Raw genomic sequence first — 26898 nt, forward strand, 5'->3', positions numbered from 1 at the left:
AACAAAAAAGGACAGGATTGTGTGGCTTGTTAAATGTGCATCCTGGGATGGATCACTCACTAATCTCACAGATCAGCATCTGCTTGGGAGATGGTGTTACTGTGTAAAGTAAAATGACACGCAGAGATGAAGTGGTAGAAATACTCTGGATTTCCTCCAGAGCGGCTTTGTTTTGGTGCAGTACTAAGGAATAACCTCATGTGGGAACAGGGAGAACATCTTCCCTTTTTAAATGGGTAGTGCTGTAAAGAGGACTGGGAAAGAACCTTAATTCCACCTGCTGACTTTATAAAACTGGAATTTGAGAACATGACCAGAGCATAGTGCCGAGTTCTTATGTGATGCTAGCAACTTAACGCTATCGGTTTTATGTAATTTTCTGGACTTTATTTCCAATTAAAATCCATGGAACAGTAATATTAATTACCTGTTTCAGCTCACTGATGGATTTACTACTGTTTGTGAAACATTTTCAGCACTGAAGTATTGTCATCAGTTTTTAATCAAGCCCATTAAATTAAGGAGCTCAATTTAGTTTCTGGTCTTAAATATATCCTAGAAGAGTCCTGCCAACTGTTGTGGGTTTTACAAGCACTGTTTTTTTTTTCTTTTTGAAAATCCCCACAAGTACCTATCACGTTAACAAAATAAACAAGCTGAAAATACAGATGCTTTTTGTATATTTTAGCTGCAGCATCTCAGGTATTTCTAAAAACAATTTTTTTTAAGTTGATGGCAGTGCTTTATTGGAGGGGCGAAGAATGCAAAAAAGTACAGAACTGAATACACTTGCCAACACATACATTTTCTTGCATCAGCCTAGCAGAAAACCCCCTGACCTCAAAATGTCTGTAAAAAATTTGTGTGAAAACCATCAACAGAAAAACACAGTTTTTTCATGCCAGCAAAAGTAACTGTAGGTTTTTTGTACTGAACTGAAAAGTTACTGGCTGTTTAATTCTGGGTAAACAGATGACTGACCCACTAAGAGATCTTAGTGTACTCTAAAGTTTAGAAAGGAGCAGAGACAGAGATTTACTGCAGTAGAACAAGGTAGCATGTCTTGTTTTCTGCCTTTTGCATCTGTAAATCACAAATTCAGATGTATGTCAAAGGATTATAATTCTGATTTACACTGGAAGTTGTGACATGTATTTGTAAATCACAAGTTTTCAGGAATTTGGACACAATTTCTGAAAATCTGGTTTTGGGGTGTGTGCTGCTGGTCCATTGGTTTTGGATACAACGTGGTTCACATTTTGAAATTTTTTCATAGGAAAAAAAGCATTTCTTAACAGCTTAAAAGGAAAAAATTCAAATATTGTTACTTTTTTGTCAGTTGCCTATACTGCAAATTGTACTTGCCCCAGAACGTGATGTGTTCCTGCTGGGCAGCTTTATAGAAGAAGTGGCATGGAGGTGTCTACAGTAGTACAAAAATGGATTCTGACAATCATCTTGGGACTTGAATTATTCTATGTCCAAACAGCAGGTTAATTCTAACCATTTTCTTACTGAAAATACTCTTGTAACTTGTCTTTTTTTTTTTTGTGAAAGATCCTGCCATACAGGGACTTGTCAGAAAATGAGTAGGAGAAAGCAGCTCTGCTGGTTTCACTATCGAAAAATGTGAAGGCTGTAAATTCTGTAACTATATATATATTTATATATATATATATTTGTCTGTGGAATTTTTGTAGATGTTGAGGATCAGTACTTGAGACCATCTGCTCACTGTTTGGACTATTTGGCTCTAGTCCATACATGGTGGAAGCTTCTTTCTGGGCCAGCATTGCCCCAAGTGCCTCTCCCCAGGACCTTGGTCCTCCATCCTAAACAGATCGTACCTCACACACACAAGCAGTTGCCTTGTAAAACCTCCAAGGCAAGTCTGTTGACCCTTGCTGATTTATATTGTGGAATCTAATGAGCAGTAAAGCACAGTCTGCTCACAGTCGTGGTTTATGTTATGTTCTGCACAGACTGGTCAGCATGAGTCCTTGCTTCCTCTTTCAGCAGGATGCATGGACTTTGAGAAATGCTTTGTTGTGTCTTTTGGTAATTATATGACTGAAAGAAGTCCTATACAGACAGTCTGATGTATTTAGGCTTGTTTGAAATGAAAAGGTTTATGGTATATGGTTTTCTTGGTGGTATCTTGTTCACAGGACAAAACCAGCTGTCAGAGCTCATCTGCTCTGGGAATTGTCACTGATTCTTCTGGTACATTTATGCTGGGGCAGTTATATAGTTGACTTGGAGTAGATATGAGATAAGAGAAGGAAGGTTTTTCCTTTTTTCTCAATTTGGTGTCTCTAGGTAATAGTAATTACACCCGAGGAAGATCCTTTCTGGGGAATTATACTGATGTAAATTAGTGCTTATTCCCGATCTTTGGGATCATCTGTGTCTGTTTTGCTCGCAGGATTGTACTGCAAAAGAACCCGTCTGATTACTGGGTACTGTACTGTACCTATCAGCAGTGCGTCTGGGAAGGCAGGGGAAAACAGTTTTTAGTGGGAATTCCATTTCTCCTGACTGCAAAAGGAAATGTTCCCCGATGCTCCTGTTTTACAAGGAATTACAATTTAAACTTTGTCTTCTATTTCTTCTCTTTCTACTTTTTTTTTTTTTTTTTTCCCCATAGAAATTGTGGATGGCAATGTTAAAATGACCCTTGGAATGATCTGGACCATCATCCTTCGTTTTGCCATTCAGGATATCTCAGTTGAAGGTAAATTTTAATTTTTTCTTGCTATTGTTCAGTAATGGACAACTGGGCAAGCTAAATGGCTGTGCCACTTAAATGGCCCAAGATGTGCTCTTAAGTGAGTCACTGAAAGATCCTAGGGAACTACCCTTCCCAAGCTGCCCTGATGGCTCATGAACATTTATGGCCAGGCTCAAGAGTACTGAGATGAGTTTTTCATATACTTCTCTTACAAGAGATTTCAAGGGTAGCTCAAAAGGATGACTTAGCCTGGAAAGGAACTGTAGTGTTGGAGTTTGATTCAGGGACTGCCCTGAAAATGAACCTATCACTTAGGAGTCCTACAAGACTCTCTAGTGACAAAAACCTATCTCCTTATTACTGAACCTCATTAAGAACATAATAGTCAAAAAACTTATCCTAGTAGACTTTTCCAAAGAAGAAATTCTCTAACAAGTGAAGTTAAATAGAGCACAATTTAGTGCAGTCTCTACCGAAGAGGAATTGGTGATGGTTTTCTAGCATATGCTCCAGAGACTCTTGTTTTCTAAGAAAATTAGTTAATTGATGTGTTCTTCTTTCTTTTCTAGAAACATCTGCTAAAGAAGGACTTCTGTTATGGTGTCAGAGGAAGACAGCCCCTTACAAAAATGTCAACATCCAGAACTTCCATATCAGGTGAGTTACAGGCAAGAACTTAGCTTTACAATCTGTGTTATTTTCCTGTGTCTCTCAGTATGTTCAGCAATAATCCTGACAGACCTCCCAAGGCAATGCATGTGCACATTACACAAGTAACAGTGTGGTCCAGAGAGATGCCTAGGAAACTGAAGGCAGAGGTTCTAAGAGGATCCAAGTACCTACATCACAATTCCTCATTCAGGTTACAATTGCTGCTTTCATGAAGTTCTTCAGGGCATTAAGTCCTGCAAAAGCAGCATTTGTGGCACAGGCTAAGGAAGAGAGCTTATGCTCTGTGAAAACTCAGAACACTTTAGGAGCCATGAAAAAAGGACTGCCTCCTAACTTTTGTAGTATGGGAAAGCTGGGAAGGAATAAGAGGTTCTCTTGCTCTTCTTTTCATATTTCCAAACTGGCAGATGTTCCAGTGAAGATTCTTCATAATAGTGTTTTTTCCAGCATGTCTTGGAGCCCTGTATAATCCATATAATATAATGCACTTCAAAGCTTAACTGCCATCCATGCTTGCCAATACTTTAGTAGAGCTAGCTGGGGACATCTGCCTTTTCCCTAAGGGATGTACTTGTTCCTCCTTTATGGCCTGCATCTACACCTTTTTTCAGCCTCAAGCTCGCATGCTGCACAGGACATCCACAGAAAGTTCAGTACAGAGAACTGCCACAAACAAGGTGCCAACTCCATGGACAAGTCTTAATCGCAACAGATTTTTGTAGGGCGTGAAAGGAATCTTTACTGCAGTCTCATGCATGTACAAGATATCCCTCATTCCCAGCACTTACAGAAGCACTGTTAGTTGGAAACTGAACCAGAATTAGTTATCTCACTTCCTTGGTGCCTTCCCTCATGCTCATCACTGTGTGTCTCCGTGGCTGAACAATGTTCATTGCTCTCTCTTGTGTTTGTCTCGTAGTTGGAAGGATGGCCTTGGTTTCTGTGCTTTAATTCATAGACACCGTCCAGAGCTCATCGACTACGGGAAGCTACGAAAGGTACAAATCCATTTGTCTATCAGACCAGATGCTTGGCACCTTAGAAGTAAAGAGGGAAAAGAATTAGCTTGATAAACATAATTGGAGAGATTCAGCACAAGCTGGCAGTTGTGGGACTGGTGGGGAAGGAAGGAGGGATAAATGAGTACATTCAGGCTTCTTAGTGAAGCGTGAACTTAATGAGCTTCCTGCTTGACTTACCCTGCTTTCAGACTGCCTTGTATGAGACACACGTGCCCCAGTTCCAGCTGATGAGCAAAAACTGGCAAACTCAGTAACACCAAATGTGAGAACAGTTCTGATAATGTCACAGACTAGTGAGTCAAATCAGGCTTAACATTTCTGTGGAGAGTTGGATAGAAACCAGTTATCTGGTGTTCAAAATGCAATAGCTCATTGAGGGTTTGTGTGCCCTCACTGGACATTTGTCACGTGCTTCCAGCCTAGCGCTGAGTCATCTGCAGTTCTTCTGGGCTTCTCGTAGCATGCAGCTATCAGGTGCCGAAAAAACACTTGTCAGAAAACTCCATTTTGCTTAAATGCTTGTTCTCATAGCATGGTACCAAGCTGCTCCAAAGTTTACTTCCTGTGTGGTTTGGAGACAAGATTGTTGAATAGATGATGACAATAACCACTTAGTGTTTTATGCTCCTCTCAATGTCTTGGCCCAGCAGTGCAATAGAAGATCAAACTGGGTTCTTATCCTACTAGCATTCCTGCAGTCTGCTGAAATCCAGTTTCGCTGGATCTGTGCCCATGTCACCAAGAGCATAGTGAAATGTCACCAAGAGCATAATTCTTCTGTCATTGCTGGGACTAACACAGTCCATCCTCAACAGACCTAGGCTCTTGGATCACTATGCAAATGGATAAATGTAAATGACCTAATCAAATTAGCTGCCTCCCAGATGCAATGAACTGCACAATGCCTGATCTGCTTTTCAGTAACCTTTTAGATCTTTACTGTCTTCAGAGCAGTCAGTTTTTCTTATCAGTTTTGATGTCTGGAGTCAGCATATGATGAGCAAACAGGGGGAGTCTGTACCCGTTTACATAAACAGCAGCAAGAAGAAAAGTAATTATTAGAGTAACATTTTCCATGTCTAATCTTGGGAAAAGAACAGAGCTAAGCAATGTGTGCCTGACAAACCCAGGCAGGTAAATGCTACAGCACACTTTGTTATCAACAAAGCCCAAAGCCAAACCCAAGCCAAAACAAAATGAAGGAAAACGAGTTATTTGTTGATATTGACTACAGGTTTTTTAGGGTGAAAAGTTCTAGCCAAATTCAATGTGCATCAGAGGGGATTTTTCCTGCTTGGAGTAAGGTTAAATGGAACTAGCATCTTTTGATCTCTTCTTGCTTTTGATCCCATCCTTCATCTGGTTCCCTCTATCCTCCTTAAGTCTCCTTACACTCTGTATCATTTTTATTGTTGTTCTGCCTCAGTTGCTCTCAAGAGATGAGATTAAATGTATGTTAGAGAGCTCTACAACAGCTGAAATCTTGAGCAAATAGCTGGGAGGAACTTAGAGCCTAGTCTTTAGCTCTGGCAGTTGATGTGCCAGAAGGGAAGTTAACCTTTTTTATGTTAGATATTTGAAACCATTTATGGAATGTATAAACACAGAGGAGGCTGCTGAGAAGCAGCCATTACCGTGGATAGTAGATTAGAGATCCACCTCAAGTTTTCTTCCAGCCCTAGGGAGCAATTAGTGGCATCTCAGTTGTGTGTGTCTTTGGCAATGCTGTGTGTGTTTCTGTGTCTACGCATGCACAAAAATCCATGGGATACAGAGGTGAAATCAGTCCAAGCTGCCCAGAGTTCTGCAGTGTGCTTCTTGTTTGGGCAGCATTCTTCTGCAGCTTGTGTTTTCTGCACTTTCACAGAGGCTGTGTTTACGCTACAGACCTGTACTGGAAGTGTATACTTGCAAAAGGTAGCCACTGGAGTAGCCACATGACTTCCCAAAATTTAGCAAGTTCTTTTGTCAGCACTGTTTTGTACTCCTAGCTATTTTTCCTAGCCTAGCTGTATTAGTGGAACAAGCACAATTCTTTTCCACATATGGGCACTGCCTAGCTAAAGTTATTTGTATAGTCCAGGCCTCAAAACAACAGGTGCAAGTCCAGCTTGGCATTGGTGATTGCCTGACACCCCAGCTACTTGGTTAGATAGTCTCTGTTTAGTGCAGATCTGTCTGCTGTTGTTCAGCTCACTGTAGATAAGGTCTTGGGGTTTAGCTCATGGTCTACAACTGAAGGGTATGCAGAATATGGGGTTTCCCTTCATCCTTTTACCCTTGACTGTAGCTAACTGTGAGCCACATGTAAGATGCTTTTGTCAAGTACTGTGATTGCCTGCTGGCTCTGACACCCCCTCATATACCACAATATGTATAGAACTGTGGTCTGTGTACTGCTGTGTTATATGCAGATATTTCTGAAAACATGAATTTTGGTTCTCTTTCCTAGTATCATCAGTTCTGACAGATACAGTAAGTGCTTGCTCTCTCTCAGTTTTCCTTCCCCTCCATGTCCTTTCCTCATTGCTAGATGATGTTTTTAATGTTACATTGCAATAATTGCCATGGCAACCTTGTGTGCTGCAAGGACTTGGAAATGGAGTCCCTGCATGAATTAGGGTTGTGGCAAAAGATGAAGAGCCATGATAGTCGTTAGTCAGCAGATGCAGAGAATGAGCCAGGTTGGCATCTGTCTAGGGCAGGTTTGCTGTCTGCCACCACAAAACAAAATACCTTCTCCATGGTAAAGCTATAGATTTCCTTGTGGCTAACCCACCCAGAGTCTGGCAAGTTAGTGTTCATTTTCATGCCTCTGCTATTGCTATGTGCATGTAAATGGAATTACAACCAAGACACCTCTGCAGCCTCATCTGGGTCAGTGCTCTTCTGGGTGTGTGTTTCTGCTGTGGAAAGAATCAGGAGACAAGTGGCTTGTCTTTTGTTTGATCTGCTGTGTTTGGGTCCCTGAAGTGTGCCTGCAGTCATGGTGCTGCAGTGAGCAGTGAGTGGTGAGGCTTGGAGCTGCCTGGCCGGTCTTTATTACATTGCCTCTTTTCATGGGTGTCAGCTGAAGCAGGTGATTGGAAATAATGATTAGCTGGTGTACAGTGGGATGGAACTGAAAGTGGTGGAACTGGGAGGAGTTTCATAGGGCTTGAGACCCTGTTGTAGGCTTGGAAAAGCTCTGGGGGAAACCCTAACTCATGCACCAAGAAGCATCATTGTTGGAATGAGCTGTTTCACTGTTCTTGGGGGTGAGGGAACAGAGTCCTGCTCGCATGTAGCTCTCTGCTCATCTCCAAGCTGGTCTTGGACTTAGGTAGCTTGCTTTTAGTAGTGCTATCTTTAGTTTCATTCCTTAAGACATACTGTGATCACACATCTTTCTTGCATTTGAAGTAGAAAATCTGCCAGCTTTATCTAGGTGAGCCTCCAGTTTCCCACACGTTAAAACTTCCACCCCTTCCTTTGGGACTACCCAAGCCCAGTAAGTTTTCCCATCAGGAAACCTCTCCCAGCTTTTAGTCAAAAATTTCTTTTTAACCTTTGGCAATAGTGCTCCTGGTGTTGTTGCTTGCAAACTGATAGGAAAGCTTTCTGCAGTGAGAGATTTGCTCCTCCCTTTCCTCCAGGAGAGGCTGGCAGATCTTCATGCAGCTTGTTCAGATGGATCTGTGCTAAGGAAGGGTTTAATACTAAACACTCTGGCAGGGTGTTAACAACCTTGATGTTCATGGTCAGCGTGGGGTGAAATTTGCTACACAGTGGTGACATCTCTACAGAAATAGAAAACAGTACATAGGCTAGGGGATGACTATCAAGGGAGCTGCCACTTGGCATTTCTGGATGCTCCTGCACTTGAGTGAAAGAAAATCTGTTGTTTTTTAATTCCTAAATGAAGCTAGAGCCGTGTCTACACTCAGTGAACAAAGTAGGTTGTGTACCAGCTAGTCTCACCTCTTTAAATAAGGCTTTTGGTTATGCAGTGGGTTCCTAGAGGTTTCTCCACATCAGGCACAGAAGACAAGTAGATTGAAACTGAAGTGGTTCCTCTAATTCCATGGCATAAGAGGGTTCCTTGTACCTGGAGAATAGTAAAAATCCACTGTCTGCTCCACTGCTCAACTCTGAAGAGGTAGATGTAGATATATCTGATATAGTCACCCTTGCAGGTGTACTATATAGGAATATAGGGATTTTACACTATGTCAAACTGTATGCAACAGCTGCTGGCTTCATCACAGCATGCCTGTGAAACATTGCCTTGCTTAATATTGACTTGTTCCAGTGGATTTAAAACAGATCACTGTTTTAGTGGCCTTTGTGTGTGATTTACTTTGATAGGTGGAGTACTGCTGTCTGATAGAGACATTTATCCAAAGGAATATGTTGCTCATATTGGATGCCAGCCGAATACATGCTTGATTCCTAGGGAAATGCTGCTTTTCAGAGCAGCTCAGTTTCCTAGTTCATGAAGGCTGTAATCTGAGGGCCACATAATGACCAGTGCCATAAAGGAAGTTTTATTCATGCCCGTACCCTGACTGCTCAAGCCTGCCTAGCTTCATCTTTCCTGCTGGGTGGGTTCAAAGGAAACTGCCTGTTGATTAGAGTTCAGGCACAGCTTAATCTTCCAAGTCAGTGCAATAAGCAAAGGCACATGATTCAAAAAAATAAACAGAGCATGGACGCCACTCTAGAAAGAAGGTGAAATAATTTTACTACCTATTTCCTGGGTTTTTTTATGTGTGTCTCAGTGTGAGTGGCACAAATGACAATATGGAGAGTACCACCCAATCTTTACTCCCTCCCAAAAGACACCAAAAAACAAGATGGTTAAACATTAGGGGTTTATGCACAACCTTTCATCCAGTAGAAGTCACATGTCTCAACAGTAGAAACTGATAATGTAAATGTCATTTGTCACCTGTGAAGTGGATTGATCCTTCAGAATAATGAAATGTCATGGTTACAGAGGAATATAGGAACAAGCTGTTATGAGAATCATACACAGGTTGGCAAGTGTCTTGTTGCTAATTACTGTTTGAATGCTGGACACAATTTTCAGTGGGTCTTTCATTTTCAATGACATTTGTATTTCATATTTTCTTGTGTAGCGCTTTAAAATCTACAGAAAATTTATACAGAGGAATAGAAATGAGCTAAGGAAATTACAAGACTTGTGCAGAAGGAAAAGCCATACTCAAGGCAAAATGGGTACTTTTATATGTATTTATTTTGTAGAGATTTGTTGAAACATTTCTCTTCCTCCCACTCAACTGGTGTTCAGCAAACTGTACACTAGCTAAGGACAGCACCCGTTGCAGATGTTGTTACTATTTTAGTATTGCTTAGATGTTCTAACAGATACACAGATCTGCAGTTCTTCAAAATGGAAGTTGCAAACCTAATATAAACATGAGATATAAATGTGAGATGTGGTCTCATCATTTACTATCAGTATGATGTGAAGCTAATTTTACTTACATCTAAGTTCAAGACAAAATGCATTATTCTTTTTTTTTTTTTTGCAAGTGCATAGACTATATGTTAACTATTGTACCAAGAGTCGCCAGGCTCTTCTTTCAGAAGGAAGTTAAGCGTTTCATCCTGCTACATGAGGCTTCACACATAATTTTTTCTGGCAAGCACAGTTACCTGAACCAAACCAAGCTTTTTTTCTGACAGAAATGCTGTGTACCTTGTTAAAAGTTGATGCTGATGCATTTCCTCTGTTTTTTTTCCCAGGATGATCCTCTCACTAATCTAAACACAGCTTTTGATGTGGCTGAGAAATACCTGGATATTCCGAAGATGCTGGATGCAGAAGGTAGAGTAGAGTCCAAGAGCTTTTAACTTGCTTTTTCTCAAGAAATTTTCCACTTCTTCTAGGTGGACTTCTTTTGTACAACATTTCAGTAACCTCTGAATGTTCCCTGCATGACTGTGTAGGAAATGTATAGGGAAAAACTTAAAATGGAATAATGAGTCACATGTTCTGCTTCCCTCTTCCTCCGCTGTCCTTCAGTCTTTTGAGTCTAGTGTGGAGATCTTAGCTTGGGGTTGACACACAAGGCAGAGATGAGTAACACCTGTCATCTGCTGACTGAAGTGTTCCCTTTCAGTTATCAGGCCTGTCACTGAGTTAGTGTATGGTGTAGGACTGTGTTCCTTTTGCTCCAGGGGTTTTTTTTGCTGTGGTCTTTCTGACACTGCCGGTGTTCTTCCTTTTGAGGGCATGATATTATTATAAACTGCTTTTTCTTGACTACTCAGAAGTGTTTGGCATGAAGATCCTTCACTGACTGGGTCTGGGGACCAAGGCAGAGTTCCATGTTGTTCAGAGATGCTTCTGCTGCTGATTATGACTGCATCTCTGAGGCCACTGGGACAACAAGGATTACTTTTCACACCCTTGTCAGGACCAGCTTGGCAATAGATTTTGTAGACTGTAACTCTGGAATACAAACAACAGCCTGAAATAGTTCACTGGTTGTTGGCTGTTTGCCAAAAGCCAGCTGGTTTCAATGGTAGAAACTGTATTTCAGACTTGGGCTAGACAGGAGAAGCAGTTGAAGATTTTTGTTAGATAAAGGAGTAAGAGGACCAAAGAGGAAAGGTGGGAATGCGACAGCCAAACCCTGTATTCCAGTAACTAGAATATTCATATTCCTAGGTAGTATTTCCCATCCCCAGGGATAAGTTTTGCTTTCCCTTCACTCATCATGCTGAGGTAAAAAAAACCTGTAATGTTTCCAGAGTAGATTCAGATGTTTCCTGCCATTCTGTAGGAGATACAGACACCTCCAAAATAAGAAGATCTAGCTTCAGATCTCAGCAAAAGAAGCAGTGATGAAGCAGGCCCCTGGCAGGAGTTCTCACTGCTCTTTACTGATCTGTCTCCTCCCTCATGGAGTCGAGCTAATGTGCATTCCTCCACACCATTAATTCTGATCTCTGGAGGTGTTGAGTTTCCCCTGAAACTAATGAAAGGGCCTCTTGAAATTCAAGCCATCATTGTGTTGAAATGGAGGAGGGAGGCATGGAGAAGAAGGGAGAAAGTATCTTTCCAGAAGAACAGAACTGCATGGAGGAATTGCAGTATAATATGTCTGTAAAAGTCATGTCAGCCTGATGCCAGTTTGGGTTGATTTAATCCACCAATCACAGTAATGTTCTCAGGTTAGGGAAGTGCTACGACACAAGATATGCTGATATATGGCTGCCTTAGCCTGGCCAGACTCTGAAGGAAATTTTATGGTGAGGGAGGGGAACCAGAAGGGTGATCCTGGGTTCTGAGACACACGCATCTTCTGGGGATTGCTGGGAAGCCCTGTGGAATCGCTGTGACACACACACACGCCGCAGCAGGCCTCCTGGACAGTTGTGGTTCTACCCCTCCTCTGCTTTCCTCCCATCAGTTGATTATGCTCTTAACGTGAGGTTTTTTTTGACAGACATTGTTGGAACTGCCCGTCCTGACGAGAAAGCCATCATGACCTATGTTTCTAGCTTCTACCACGCCTTCTCAGGAGCCCAGAAGGTATCGCAGGATCCCAAGCTCCCTCCACAGAGCACACCTGGTGCCGTTGCTAATGTCCAAACCTTTTTTTTCTTTCTCTCTCTCCTCTCTAGCTACGGGCATCTTTATTATGTTCTTGGTAGAGTTGGCTGTTGGTTCAAAGTGGTGCCCCAGATATAATACATGGGGCAAGGGAGCCAGGAATTCCATTTCCCTGTAGTCAGCAGTACTTCCAGTGGCATTTAGGTATGCCACACCTTGGCACGCATGCAAATTTAAGGGAGTGGGGGGCTCTGCCTTCTTCATTTGCCTTATGAACTGCTGTCCTGATGGCCAAGAACCTGTATGTCTTGATCCTGGTAAATCTGAGCTAGGACATTTGGTCTTACAAAAAGCAAAGACCACCACATAGATGCTCTGCGCAGCAGGAAACTGCAGCCTCCCTCCATGGAAAATAATACAGATACTTACTCACTTTCTGGTTTTTTTGCCTTTTCCAAAGATGGAGAAGGAGATCTGACTGAAGTTTTATGAAGGGTTTAGTGAATGGCCAAAGCTTTATCTTTTGCTTTATGTACGCTGCAGGTTCCAGCACTCTTGCTTTAAGGTCTGAACCTGCTGCTTTCTCAAGTTGTGCCACAAATTCAGTCCCAGTTCACCTGGGGCTTACAAAGCATGTCTAACAAGTACATCCATGGTGGTTTTACAAACAGAGCATTGCTCATCATGACAGAGATGCCTGTTTTTATTCATTTGTTTCCTTTTATTCCCCTCTTTTCTCATCTGTGTTGGATATCAGGCAGTTGAGTCCTTGCTACTTCTGGCTTAGCCATTTTCCTATTGGTAATGGAGTCACTTAAGGAAAACGTTTTGTGGGTGAAACCTTGTACACATCTCTTGCCAAAACCAAGCAGCCTCCTGTACTTGAGTGCCTTAGGAGCAGGCAGTGCGCGTTGCAGCAGAGCACAGCGCAGATCCTGTGTAGGAAGTGCACTGCGTGGGAAGGCTCTGATCTCCAGCTCCTCGGCGTATGAAGGAAGGGCCTCGAGCACGGGCGTTCAGATCTCCAAACAGCTTGTTTGCATCCTTGGGCCAGGCCCCCAGACCGCAGCTGTGAAGGTGCAGAGCCCAGATCCTCCTCTCAGGATCCCCCTGGATTGGGGGGTAGGGAGGGGTGCCGCTTTGAGCCACAAGCCAACACTGCTAGCCACCTTCTGATCCGAATTCCCAGCTCTCCGCATGGAAATCTGTTTGGCCTGTCCTGCAATGCATGATGGGAAGTTTTCTCCCCCTCTCTCACGCCACCCATGATTGTTTTGTTTTATCCTATGTGCTGCTTCTTACTTTATCCTTTCAACCTCTTTTCCTTCTCTGCACAGATATTATAGGCACGCTAAGGCCGGATGAGAAGGCCATAATGACCTATGTCTCATGTTACTACCACGCCTTCTCAGGGGCGCAGAAGGTGAGACTTTACTGCTAACAACCCCTCCCCTCACCCTGCCCTGCCCACCTGTCCTCTCCAGCGAGGAACGCCAGACCCCTTGTAGGGAAACCCAAAGCATCCAGTGATGCATTTGGATATACCATCTGTAATCTTGCTGGAGAAGTGATATAAATGTCCTTTCGGACAGACTTGAGCTGCTCCTTCCCTCCAGTCTCACACCACAGCAGAGGAGAAAGCATTTGGTAAAGCTGGCATTGGAAGATGAGTGGATGTCTGCTCTGACAGAGGCAGTTCCCTTTCAGTAACCTAGTGGGCATTGTCCTGGCCAGGCAGTGCACATCCAAAAGTACCACAGTCAAATCCGCCCACTCCAGGAAATCACAGCCTGTCCCACTTGGGCTGCTATCCTGCCTTCCACGCTCAGCCTCCACTAGGTCAATGGTCTTTTCCTAGGCTGAATCATCCGTGAGCTGGTTACATAGCACATTTGTGCTCCAGCCATTTCTAACAGGCCTTCAGCTTTCCCAAACTCACATGCTTTTTCCATTCAATGTTTCTTCCTTGTAATTCTCCTCTGTTTCCCAAACCACCTATATGTTTTATTTATCTTTCGTCTGCCTTGCCCATTTCCTTAGTTTCAGGCCTTCCTTCTTCCTCTGCTTTCTATTTACTCCAAAGTCTCTTCGCCTGACATCAGGCTGTTTGGAACTAAATACTTGCAAATTGCCTTTGGGCAAGCCATTTCCCAGCAATCTTTTAAATAAGGGAAAAAGATCGATTCTTTTCTCCCATGTCATAACCTGAGCTGCGGCCCTTCCACAATATTACTGCTAATTTCAAATAGGAGACTTTAGAACAGTAAAATCTAAAACCCGTTTTAAAATCTACGTTCTTCATGTTACAGATAGGCCTTTTCAATTTGAGACACAGTCCTTGTGTTGCCCAGCTTGAGGGCTAATCCGACTCCAGGAGGACTCCCATCTCTTGTGCAAAGCAGTGCTGATGGTCCCAACACTGATTCAGTTTCCATGCTGATGCTGGCTTTCAGAGGGCAAATGCAAGCAGTAGTTTCCAGGGAGCAGCTCTTTAGTTCAAGCTTTTTGTTCTCTGCCTGGTTTCATATAAATTACGTGATAATGTCTTGTTTCCAAGGAGCTGGGAATGTGTCCCACAGCAGTGCAGTAGACTTGCCCATTTGGCATAATTTGTGTAGTCATGACTTTTCTGCTAGGATCCTGTGGTTTTTTTGTTCAAAATTCTCAAGACCAGTCTGCAAGCTCCAGCCAGCTGATACTTGCCCAGGAAGACTACTGTAGTTTCAGAAATCATGCCAGCCTCATGATAAGGCCTGCTGTGTGCCAGGTGCCCCTGAGGGACTGCTCCATGCAGTCTGCTTAACCTGAGGAACTCCAGACGAGGAAACATCAAACCACAACGTGAGGAGGGTTGTAGCCTGCTGCAGGAACAGCCGTGCCACTCACCAATCTCTTCCTTTTCTCTCTGCACCTATTCTATGATTTGGAAACCTGCTCAGCAGGTTCCATGCTCTGATCAGCAATTTAGGTGGATGCTCAGTCTCCTGGGATAACTGAAACAGTCTTCTGCTTGCCTCAGGACCTGAACCAAGTAGCTGGGGCAAAAACTAGAGATGAAGTTTCTCAGTTATTAAAGTTTCAATCCCATGTAGACCAACTGGCTTACAGGGAAGATTTAGTATGTTATTAATTTTTTAGCAGTCCTGACGGGCCAGCAACTCAACTGTGCCCTGGCAGGAGGGGCACAGCTCCTTTCTGGAGCTGCCCTAGTCATAAATTAGCTGCTAAATGGCACAGATTCAAACCCACAGGCAAATGCAAAGTGATTGCTGAGTACAAGCCCCTGCCCACATGTTCGTGTGTTGCCGCCTCATGCGGGGTTAGGTGATTTACTGTGATATTGCTCAATTTTTCATCCAGATTTTTCATTACTGCCACCAGGCCTGAAAGGAGAGTCCCATGAGCCGCTTTCTGCTTCTTTCATTCTCTTATCCTGAGCCTTTGAAGGTACAGGGTCCCCAGCCTGACATGTGTATGTAGATGGCTGCTTTTTCTCTATGCCATTTTTTATATATATATTTGTAGGTATACTTGCTTTGGTTGGTTTGCTTGTTTTCTAACTGCTTCTGACTTTCACACTAAATGCATGCAACTACTGGTTGGCTTAATATTTTGTAAACTTGTGGCAATTTCTAACTAATGTTTTACTGTTTTATTAAGAGATTGTGTTTGGTGTATAGTATTTTAGAGTGGTCCTCTGAGGCCAGAGGACAGCAGCAGGCAGGCATCTTCCCCTGAGGCTAGGACAGCAACAGGCAGGCATGCCTGCATAGTGCACTGTGGGAATGCCTTCCTTCATAATCCTTCTCAGCAGAAAGACTTGGATCCATAAACGAGAGAGACTGCAAACTCTACTCCTATCCTAAGCAGTTCAAGTTATGGTTGAGAAGTACAGAAAAGACAAAAGGCAGATAAATTGCTGCCATTCAGTTTTTCATTTTGATTCCATCAGACAGCACGTGCATAGATGCAGCAGCGTGGTATCACAAAGAATGTCCTGGGCTTGCCCCCCTCCAGGACTCTGCAAGCAGTACAGTGTGTCAGCACCATGCTGCACTGATGCTCACACAGGTTCTCTGAGAATAAAGGTATGCAGCTTCCAGACCCCAGGATTCTGGATTTTCTCAGTGCTGCCCTGTGCCTTGTGGGTATCTCGGCTTTTTGGACTCAGCATGAACTTCGCTGCCTTTAGAAGTATGTGGGAAGCCAAAATAGCTTTTTCCACTGAACTAATGACAGTGTAGGGGGAGCTGCCTTGGCCTCATGTAAACATCTTGGTGTGCCACTCTTCTTTTTACCTAAAAGTGTTTCACTTTAGTTTTGAGGTTGCCATCACCATGGATCAGCTCATTAGCAGTAGTGTGGGGAGTATTTGTGAAGGTTGCCTGAAAGCTCTGGCATCCTTTTGTGCTACCTTGCTCAGAGCACAGTGTAACCCATTGCTTAGGACATTAATGGTGACTGTGGCCACAGAGCTTTTCCTGTGGTTGCAGCAACAGCACGCTATTGCATAGAGCAGTAGCAGTTCCAAGGCAAGAACCACTGGGAGGCAAGTACTGGTGGGGGGAAGAAAGCCTCTACACTCCTGCCATTAGGATAATACAAATAATGTCGTAACTGCTGACATTCTTAGGGTCTTTTTGTTTGGACAGTTGTTCAACACACATATATACACACAGATATTTAAACTTGGGCAGCTGGAGAAAGTCTATCATCAGATACATGTAAATATGCCTCAGTGGAATGGGGTCCTGCCTGCACAGCTGGCTGCTGCTGCAGTGAGCTCATGGGGTGTAAAAATAAGAAAGTTAAATGAACACCTCTCCTGGAGTGATTGAGATAAACATTAGGTATTGCCAGTTCCCTGCAGTCACTAGGCATATCATGGCAAGACTCTAGCAAAGTCTTTTTGACATACTATTTAGTCCCATGTCTGTAGTTCTCTTTGTATATCAAAAAACACTCCATTAGAGTACAAACTTTAGTTAAAAATAGGTCAAAGTATAAGCTTTCTTAAATGTAACCATTGTTTGCACTTTCTGTAGATTTCTTTTCAAGTGAAATTGCTCCTTTTCCTGTACAGGTCTCTATGATGTGTTTTAAATTAGCTGGTAATCTGTGTATCTCATAGCTGGTCTGCCTTAGTGAAGGGCAGATGACTGAATAGATGTTTTAACAGCCTCATTTCATTCTACAAATTAATAAGATTGCTGTGTCCCCTGGGACTTTAGCAATCCATACATCACTGTACAACCTATGATTTTATTGCCATTCTTGCTGCTTCACATCAGCTGCAAAAATTAGAGTTTTTTTCTCAAATGTCCTTGAAGATTGAATAAACAGATAATAAAAGGTCATTTAAAAATAGAAAAAGGTTGAAACTTACCAGCTATAAACTCAGCAAAACTTATTTTGGCATCAGTCCTAAATGTAGTTTTGAGGCAGGATGCAGCGTTCACAGTTGATTTGTTGTGGAGCTGCCATGTAGCCCTCTCCTCCTTGTTTGCACTTAGCCTCTGTAAGGAGGACTTCTCCTGAGGGTGCCTGTGGGTACCTCTAGCACCTTCCCCAGGCACCAGGGCCACAGCTGTACTGTGGTAAGAGGGGTCTGAGCAATCCCCTGGTGCATCTCAGGGGCATATCCTCAGGCTTTCTGGCATGGCACACACCATGGTAATGATAAAAGGAGCTGATAACCCACAGATACATTCTGTGCAAGGATCAGCCGGCATGTAAGTCCCCCATGCCAAATACACTCAGACTGACTGCTTCTGAGTTCATAGCTGGCATTTTTCTGATCCTTACTTTCTAAATTCATGTTCTAACGTGTTAAGCTCCCTGCAGAGAACTAGGTTTTGGTCTCACAATGGAAAGAAAGAAAGAAAGAGACTCCAAACCTAAATAGTAACAGTAGGATTTTTATTTTTTTTTATTGTGAGACTTGTTTTGGAAGAGTAAGCAGAAAGATTACCCAGAAAAATGAGGGGAAGATAAATCCTCTTCTCAGCTGGATCATGAGACTCTTAATACATGGTAGGTGTGTGCCTCCACCAAGGAGGTGGCCCTGTAGTCAGTGCCAGAAATACAGGGAAAACTGGAAGACAGTTCTGCTGGGCAGAATTTAATATTAAAAGAAGTATCTACCATTTAATCTGCCAAACAAAATTAGGAATTTTCCATTAAGTCCAGTATTTGGGTTAACTCTGTCTGGGTAGTTCTTTCCTGGGGTAGAAGTATAGAGAGTCTCATCAGCTTGACATCACTTTTACTCCTGTTCCAGCTCAGAATGCTGGTATGGGGAGTGGATGTGGCAGCAGAAACTCCCAGTCTTTGTGAAGAGGTAGCCAGGGTCCCTCTGGTAGGAAGCAAACAAGGCCCTCTTACAGAAGCAGCTCCAGAAAAAGCATAGAAAGAAACACTGGTTGTCCCTCAACACATAGGGTAGAATCAGTACAGCTGAGAATCTCTGAAGAAAGGAAAAAACAAGTCATTAGAGAAGGTCAGATGGAAAGCAGAGAGGTCAGGACAGACATACCAAAGTGCAGACTAGGAGTTGCTAGAGCTGAGGGTAGGAGATTTTACCTGCAGGTATGTAGCAGGAAGCTAAGCTGCAAGTTTTGGTTTGGGGTTTTTTTTTTTCACACGTTTCCCTTCTTCCATTTTTCTTCTCTTTGTCAGGCGGAGACAGCAGCAAATCGTATCTGCAAGGTGCTGGCAGTCAACCAAGAAAATGAACAGCTCATGGAAGACTACGAAAAACTGGCCAGTGATGTAGGTGTTGGTTTCTGAGTGGTGGTATGCAGAAAAGAATTGCATTTAATGCTGATAAGCAATCTCGGGGAGTGCTATTGACCCACTGCTATTTTCCCTGGAAAATTATTTTTTCCTCTTCAAATTAAAGACTGAAATTACCTTAAAGACAGGAACAATCTACTTTAAAACAGGAAGCTTCCACAGAGATGCTTTGAATTTCTCAGTTTATTAGGAGACAACCCAGAAATTCTAAAATTGAAGGAAAAATCAAGTTAGTTTAACTTGCATCAGGACTATACAAGTTCATCACATTTTACATACAGTTTGTATGCTAATATACTGTAGAAGTTGGATCAGAGGATAAAAGTTAGAGATATTTGAGGAAAGAAGTATGCTTTTGCTGATAATGGAGAGCATCTGTGTCAGATACAAACTGGAGGCTGCATTTGTTCACTGAGAAGGCTGACAGACTGACAACAGGGAAACTACAAGAGACCAAATGTGGACTGGGGTATGTTTGTGGTAGATAAGTAGGGAGGAGAAGATGGACAACAGAAGGACAAACATCACCCATAAGCCTGGTTACAGCCTGATCTGAAAAGATTAGAGCACTACTCCACTCACACTGTAGACTGCCTACTGCATTAGCATTTTGCCAGTTCTCCAGATTGGTTTGTTACGGAGGTATTTTCAAAGAGCAGCAGTGACTTTGAGGAGGCTAGAGTGGGAAAGTGTAAGGCTGAACTGAAGGCAAGAATTTGATTTCTCCTGTCAGATTCTTCTGGAGATACTATGATTTAGAGCATCCTTTAGTTATGAAACAGTCCAGCAAAATTCTTAAGGCTTTTAATAATCTGAGGATATAATTTTGGTCCTGCTTGTGCAAAAGCTGTGCCTTAAGCATGTTGGATTGGCACTGCTGCAACAAGCAGGACCTACTTAGTGTCACAGGGAATGTGCTGCTCATTTAAGAAAAAAAAAAGTACTTCCAAAAAAGCTGCCAGACTTTTCTTTGTGAGTCCTGCTGGTGGCAGAATCTTTCTGACAGCAAACATAGAAGTAAATGGCCCCTTATGAAATCAGAGCAACACCTGCAGTTTCAGCACAATTTTCAGTTCAAGGCTTCTTGTCATTGCTCCTTCCAGCTGCTGGAGTGGATTCGTCGCACCATCCCCTGGCTGGAGAACCGGGCCCCAGAGAACACCATGCAAGCCATGCAGCAGAAGCTGGAGGACTTCCGGGACTACCGCCGCCTCCACAAGCCCCCCAAGGTCCAAGAGAAGTGCCAACTCGAGATCAATTTCAACACCTTGCAGACCAAGCTGCGGCTCAGCAACAGGCCAGCCTTCATGCCCTCCGAAGGGAAAATGGTCTCGGTGAGTGGGGGTGACTGCTTCTATATACCCCAAACAGGCCTGAAAAATGAGACTCCCGTTCTGCCCATGGGTGGGCAGAGAATGCCCACCTTCATAGTGAGATACTCTGTGGGAAGAACCCTGCAAAATATAAATCAGGGAGGCCATGATAGGAGAGGATCGAGTAATCCTTGCTTCTCTATGTCTAAATTCTTATTTAGACACAGAGAGCCTCTGAGGCTCTCCATCAGTCACCTGCCTTTATGAGGAGATGTCTCGGTGGCTTTTGTTCTTTCTGATTTGGAAACAGTTGAGTTTTATTAAAGTTTCATGCAGGGAAACTTTAAAACTCTAGAAGTGTTTAGAGAGACTTTTTTCTGCAGACAGTTACATCCTGGCACTTCTAGTCCTGCTTAAGTCTAACACTTTGTCTCCCTAACTTGTCTCCAGATCCCTGTGAGATGAAAAGCCCATGCTGACTCCCTCCAATCAGTTGGAGCCATGTAGTTCACTGAGACTAATGCTGGTGAACATCTTCCCTCCAACTTGCCTTTCCTTTTCATGTTTCTGTCTCTAGGATATAAACAATGCCTGGGGTGGCCTAGAGCAGGCTGAGAAGGGCTACGAGGAGTGGTTATTGAATGAGATCCGGAGGCTAGAGAGGCTGGATCACCTGGCAGAGAAGTTCCGGCAGAAGGCATCCATTCATGAGTCCTGGACAGATGGTAATGCCAACCTACATGCTTCCTATTGCCTGACACAGTGCTGGTTGTTGTGTAGGGAGGAGGAGATGGATTCTGCATGGGTCCTTCCGTGAGAGTTTCCTTTTGAGAAGGCTAGATTTATTTCTTATTTTATTAGAAAACAGTGTATAGAAACCAGCTTGATCTCTGTTCTGCGTTATGCAGTCAACGTTGCCATTTCCTAACTGTGGCACAGTAAGAACTTGGGCTAGAAGAAAGCAGCTACAGAGCAGAGGAAAAGTTCTTCTACAGTAAATGCTACCATTGGCTTTTACAGGATCAGCATAACCCATTTTGCACATACTGAGACGAGTCCAGTATAAACTGTGACAGTGCTGGCTTAAGCTACATTATGTGCCTTTCTGTGTTGTTAATGGCAAACTCACACTTCGTGATTTGAAAGTGAGCATTGTGCTTCTCTAGGCCAGCAGGCACGGGGACAAGCCTTGGGCAGGGCAGCTGGAGTGAGGCCGATGCCCTTTTGATGGCCCTCGAGGGTCCCTGGGTGGAGAGAGCTGGTTTTGGCCACCCTGGGTTCTGTCCTTTATTCTTCTGTCCTTTGGCTCCCTCCCCAGGTAAGGAAGCAATGCTGCAGCAGAAGGATTACGAAACTGCGACCCTCTCGGAGATAAAGGCCCTGCTGAAGAAACACGAGGCCTTTGAGAGTGACCTGGCTGCACACCAGGACCGCGTGGAACAGATTGCTGCTATTGCACAAGAGCTCAAGTACGGCACCACAGTGCACGTCCCATCCTCGGGGCCAGGGACACATAGTGAGCCTTGCCCTCTGGAGAGCAAAAAATCCATCCCCATACAAAAATGCTGGGAATTCCCAGTGTTTCCAAACAGTATCTAGGATACTGCTATCCAGTATCTGGACACCAGAAAAACAGACCAGAAAATGGATGAGCAGTGGGTGCTGTTGAGGAGGAGGCAGGGTTATATTCCTAAGCCAAGTTTCCATCCTCTTCCAGTTCATTATGCTACCATGAACCCTTTCCTAAAGAGTCTGACCTGCTGCTGGCACATGCTCTGTTTCAGAGTTGTAGCACTGTCATATTTTTCCAGGAACAGAAGCAAAGAGGAGATGATAGGAGTGACTCAGTTTGTTCTCTTTTATTAAAAAACAAAAAGTCTTCCTTATTCCAGCAGGGAAAAAGCTGCTTGAGCCCATTGTGGCCTCATTCTTTCCCCCAGGAGTACCTGCACTGTGTGCACTCTGTTCAGCACTCACTGCAGGGCATCCTCAGAGCAGAACGGCTCTTTCCCTGCTTCCCTCCAGCTTGGAAGCCTTCACCTCCACTCCTTTTCCTGGAGTAATACAGCCTACCAGGAGAAATGGGGGACTCATCAGCATTGCTAGAGATAGCAGGCAGGCAAAGAGCTAGTGGCAGCAGCTCAGGGAGGTTTTGAAACCCTGCATGTTTCTTGGCAAAAAACAGTCTGAACTACTTGGTTTTGACTCTGTTTCCTGTTTTAAAAAGATTTATGTATTACACTGGACGTCTGAGGTTAATGTCTGGGCCAAGATCAGTCCTCTTGGGCTGAAGAGCTGTTTTTCTCTAAAAAATTAAGATTATTGGATCAAGATCATTATCTTCTTTAACAACAGAGATTTACAGAATTGCTCTCTTGTCCACTGGAGGATTGACCTTGGAACAGGAGGAGGGTTCAAGGCAATCCTCCATGGCAGTAAGATTAAAACTGAGTCTGTCTAGTCAGCAAGCATTACCTGACCTACTACTTCCCAAGCACACACTGCATGTCAGCCAAAGCAGCTGCAGCTCTAAGAACAACAGAGAAGACTGAGGCCTAAGCTGTGGGAGAGGTTATTTCTTCGAAAGTGTGAGAACAGCAGGCTCTGCTATTGTTATAAAAGCCATCTTCCATTTCAGAAGAGGCCATGCCCTGGAAAAATATGGCAGAGCTCTTTTCTCCCCCAGAGGCACACTGCCAGAGAGATGCAGAGGGTGTGGAAGAAGCCACTGCAGCTGCCCATGGCAGGAATGTTTGGGGGCATGGCATGCTCCCCTCCCTAGCTGTAGTGGTCCAGCACAGGTGTGTTACAAGTCAGGCTTTCAGAAGGAGTTCTTTCATCTGCAGTGCTGGCTGTGTAGCAAAGTAGATCAAGCAACTGATCTGGATTAAAAATCTAGGAAAGAAGTTATTTTTAGCCCAAATCAGTTTCCTGGCTAGTTTACTGGAGGACTCTACCAACAGCTGTGCCCACACACCCCAGGAGGGCAATACAATGGCATGAAGAAACTAGGCTGGGGGAGGCAAGAATGTAACTTGCATTACTGCTTAAAGAATTGCTCATCAGATGGCTCAGGGTCACTCTGATTTTTTCCCAGTGATTTATTTTGGGTTTTTCTTTCAAGGCTGACACTTTCCAGATTGGCTGGTCTCCTGCCTGCAGATTTCTCTCTGTCTGACCATGTGCAGAACCTTGAGCACAAAGCAATGCAAGGCTGCAAGCTTTAGTGTGCCCCTGTGCTCTCCTTTCCCCAGTCATACTTTTACCAGCCTGTGTTCCTTGAGTGTCAGCCTATAGACGTGTCAGCAAAGCACTTCTCCTCAGGCATATAGGAGAGAATCCTACACAGTTATTCTGGGATTGTCCTAAATAAATTTACTGGGTTATGTAATTTAGCTATTCCTTGCCACCTGTACTATGCAATTCTTAGGACAATCTTGAGCAGTTTCTTAGTGTTCCTAATAAAATCTTCAGTTTCCATTCTGATGTGTAAGACACAATTTGTTAGACTGCATAATGTTCTTAGCAGAATACAGGAGCAGATTGCTCTGATCATAATCTCCTTATTTCCAGCTGGAGCAAAAGTCTATGCTCCCTTCCCCCTTTAGCAAGTTATTCCCATCAGGTAGCCAGCCTCAGTATTTGTTGAGGCCTTGGGTGGTCCTGTTCTGTGCTGTTTGATTCAGCATAATGTACAGTGTTTCCTAAACTAGATCCTGGTATCATCCTGACTTGCTTTATTTGCAGCGACCACAATCTCTGTGTCAGACTCTGTCTTCAAGACTGATCAAGATTTCTAATGTGTTTCTCTTATTTCTGTACAGGGTCATTATTTGATTACTTGTCATTTTTTTCCCCACCCTTTATAGTGAGCTGGACTACTATGACTCACCCAGTGTCAATGCCAGGTGCCAGAAGATCTGTGATCAATGGGATAATCTGGGTGCCCTAACCCAGAAACGTAGAGAAGCCTTGGAGGTGAGATATATTACAAGTTGGACCTTGTGGGTAGTGCATTCGTGGCGTCCAAGCTGCAGTGGGCACAAGCAATATCAGCTCCCTTGTGAACTCCTAGAACATGCTGGACTGCAAACAAGGGTTACATTTCAGTATGCTTAGGGTGTTTTTCTTCCAGCCCAGTTATGGTGCCATTTGTTTACTCAGGCTATTGATTTGTTTATTTTTACTTTTTTTGTATTTTATAAGCTCATTCTGCCTGAAATTCTGCCTTGTTTTGTTTTATCTCAGAGGACCTTGGATTTCTTTTATTTCCCTTGGAGGGAAAAAAATCTGTCCAGTGTGTAATCTCTAACAGCAGTGAGATTTTTAGTGACATGCCATCCTGGGAGCACCAAGGAGGTCTGAAAGGAAGGGGCAATTCAGACAGCCCATGTATCTATGTGATAATTCTTCTCCAACCATCTCTCCTGATTTTCTTTTTTTTTTATTTCTTTTTGTGCATGCACAGAGGACAGAGAAACTACTAGAAACAATTGATCAGTTGTACCTGGAGTATGCCAAACGAGCTGCCCCTTTCAATAATTGGATGGAAGGGGCCATGGAGGATCTGCAGGACACATTTATCGTTCACACCATTGAGGAGATCCAGGTACAGAGCTGTCATTTGCACCAGTTAGGTGGGGACAGTGAGAAGTTTGGGATCTCCTGAGTTGTATGAATTCAGAGTGGTATGAATTTATAGGTTATATTTTGTGCTTCTGCTCTGTTGTGTGAGCCTTATGAAGAGAAACAAAAATGAGTATGTTTTTCTTTGATTTTCTCCAAAAACCTGTATCTGAATAGGTATAAAGCATACATACATACATTGACAATATGTCGTTTAGTCCTTTGTGATAGGATGTACCATGAGGACAGTTGAGCTACTAGCTGGTTTTTGGTGCTGAGCACAAGAAAAGTCAGAATTGTCCACTTTGGTGCTGAATTACCATTTGAAATCAAAGTTGTCTTGCCTTCTCTAAGACAACAAAGACAGTATCTCAGTTTTTCCCCTTCTGAAAGGGTGTTAGGTAAGCAACTTGAGGTATATACAGGTAATTTGCAGCCCTTAGAGAGCAGGAATTACTCTTTCCTGGATTGCAGTGGGACTTCTATTTCACCTACTTGATGGATTTGTGGGAAGAATGAAAGTCAGCTCTTTGCCAGAATGGCTGACAGGAGCGTGACCATCATTGAGGCAGCAAATGGAGATGTACAGGGAACCATGACAGCCAGGGTGGTGGCAGAGTAGTGACGTTACTGAGCTGCTACTCGTTACTTCCATCCTTCCCTCCTGAACAAAGGGGTTCATTAAATCTTTCATAATGCAAAATAATCTAAACAGCACTTAAACATTTCCATTGTCTCCTTGTGACTGTTTGCAATGTCTTTCCCAGCCCCCAGACTTGTATTACGTCTCTATGGCCACTACAGCAGCTGCAAAGCAGTGAGTCACCGTGTAAGGAAGGAATTTTACAGAAAGTAGTTAACAGTGTGTGTTGTGAGAGAGAGCAGTTAATCACGTGGTTTACTTTCATTACTTCTTCTGTCCACACTGTTCCCTTGGTTATCCCTGCACACACCTCTGTTTCCCATGCGCTTTCCTGCCTCTTTCCCTGCGTTCGCTTCCCTAGACTTGATCTTCTAGGTTTCTGGGATCAAGTACCTTAAAGGCCTGTAGAAGCAGTGGGAGATGAGCCAGGACCAGCTGGCTTGTCAGTTGGCTACAAACTACCAGCAAGGCTGCCCCAGCCATCAGTCCTCGGAGCACGGCCCGGGCACCGCAGTGAGACGGGGAGCAGGAAGGGCCTGTTGGGGTCAGGGAGAAGGAGCTGTTTTCCAGCAGCAGGAGCATGTGATGCCTGTGCAAGTTGTTGGAAGACCTTCACCTGGTTCTAACTGACTCTGACCAAATTGAATCTGGCCCTTAGTACTCATGAGTTACTTTGGGTGTAGAAATAGTGCCTACCTAATGGGAGAAGAAAACATAGCACATTTAAACTAGTGAGACTTTTTTTTTTTAATGGTAATTCTGGTAGTCAGATCTTCTCCAAAGAGGCTGACAAGCAGTCACTGAGCAGCATTTGAGAAATAGTTGCCATTGAATTTTGAGCCTGTATTATTCCACCTTTTTTTGGTATGTGATCTCTGTCACTGGTCAACATGATATGGAAAGAGGGGAAAAACAAGACTTCACATCATTTAACTACTTAAAACATCTCATTTAGTGATATTGAGAGAACCTGAAAAGTGTAGTAGAGTAGGCTGCATTGTGTCCTGGGAATATGTTAGCTTTTGCAGTCACTTCAGGAATACATTTGATGAAGAGGCTGTTTCGTAAGTAATGTTCTTGCCCTCCCTTTGTTGCTGCCTTCCTTCTGTAGGGATTGACCACAGCTCATGAGCAGTTCAAAGCCACCTTGCCAGATGCCGACAAGGAGCGACAAGCCATCCTGGGAATCCACAATGAAGTCTCAAAGATTGTCCAGACATATCATGTCAACATGGCAGGAACAAATCCTTACACTACAATCACCCCACATGAGATCAATGGCAAATGGGAACATGTGAGTTCTTTCCAGCCTTGCTGGGTAGTGGGGGACAATGTCACTGCTCAACCACTGTGGGCCCAGGAAATTGATTATTTACTGTGCAATTACCCTCTCCTGCTTTACTGCTGAGTTTAGTGGGGTTTTGTCATTTGGTTTTGGCTCAATTGCTGTATATTTGGAAAGTGAAAGCAATCCTTGATATAAATGCCTAAGGCATGTCAGACCCTCTTTTACATGCTAATTCTAAATT

General features: G+C 43.5%; 1 protein-coding gene across 7 annotated transcripts in view; it reads left to right on the top strand.

The window, feature by feature from the left end:
* ACTN1 (actinin alpha 1) overlaps positions 1-26898 on the top strand; it is an 85960-nt gene that overhangs the window by 49858 nt on the left and 9204 nt on the right. For 4 of the 7 annotated variants that reach the window (XM_086895860.1, XM_086895853.1, XM_086895855.1 and 1 more), the window contains exons 4-15: positions 2648-2734; positions 3301-3388; positions 4323-4401; positions 10177-10258; positions 11886-11971; positions 18671-18763; positions 19891-20121; positions 20678-20825; positions 21419-21569; positions 23970-24078; positions 24569-24709; positions 26481-26663. In XM_086895860.1, the coding sequence (XP_086751986.1) occupies positions 2648-2734; positions 3301-3388; positions 4323-4401; positions 10177-10258; positions 11886-11971; positions 18671-18763; positions 19891-20121; positions 20678-20825; positions 21419-21569; positions 23970-24078; positions 24569-24709; positions 26481-26663 (1478 nt within the window). Of the gene's footprint in view, positions 1-2647; positions 2735-3300; positions 3389-4322; positions 4402-10176; positions 10259-11885; positions 13416-18670; positions 18764-19890; positions 20122-20677; positions 20826-21418; positions 21570-23969; positions 24079-24568; positions 24710-26480; positions 26664-26898 lie in introns of all 7 variants that reach the window. The other 3 variants (XM_086895854.1, XM_086895856.1, XM_086895859.1) reach the window with 2 other exon arrangements.

The sequence above is a fragment of the Cyanistes caeruleus genome, chromosome 6 (genome assembly GCF_971803275.1).
Source record: "Cyanistes caeruleus chromosome 6, bCyaCae1.hap1.1, whole genome shotgun sequence".
NCBI lineage: Eukaryota > Metazoa > Chordata > Aves > Passeriformes > Paridae > Cyanistes > Cyanistes caeruleus.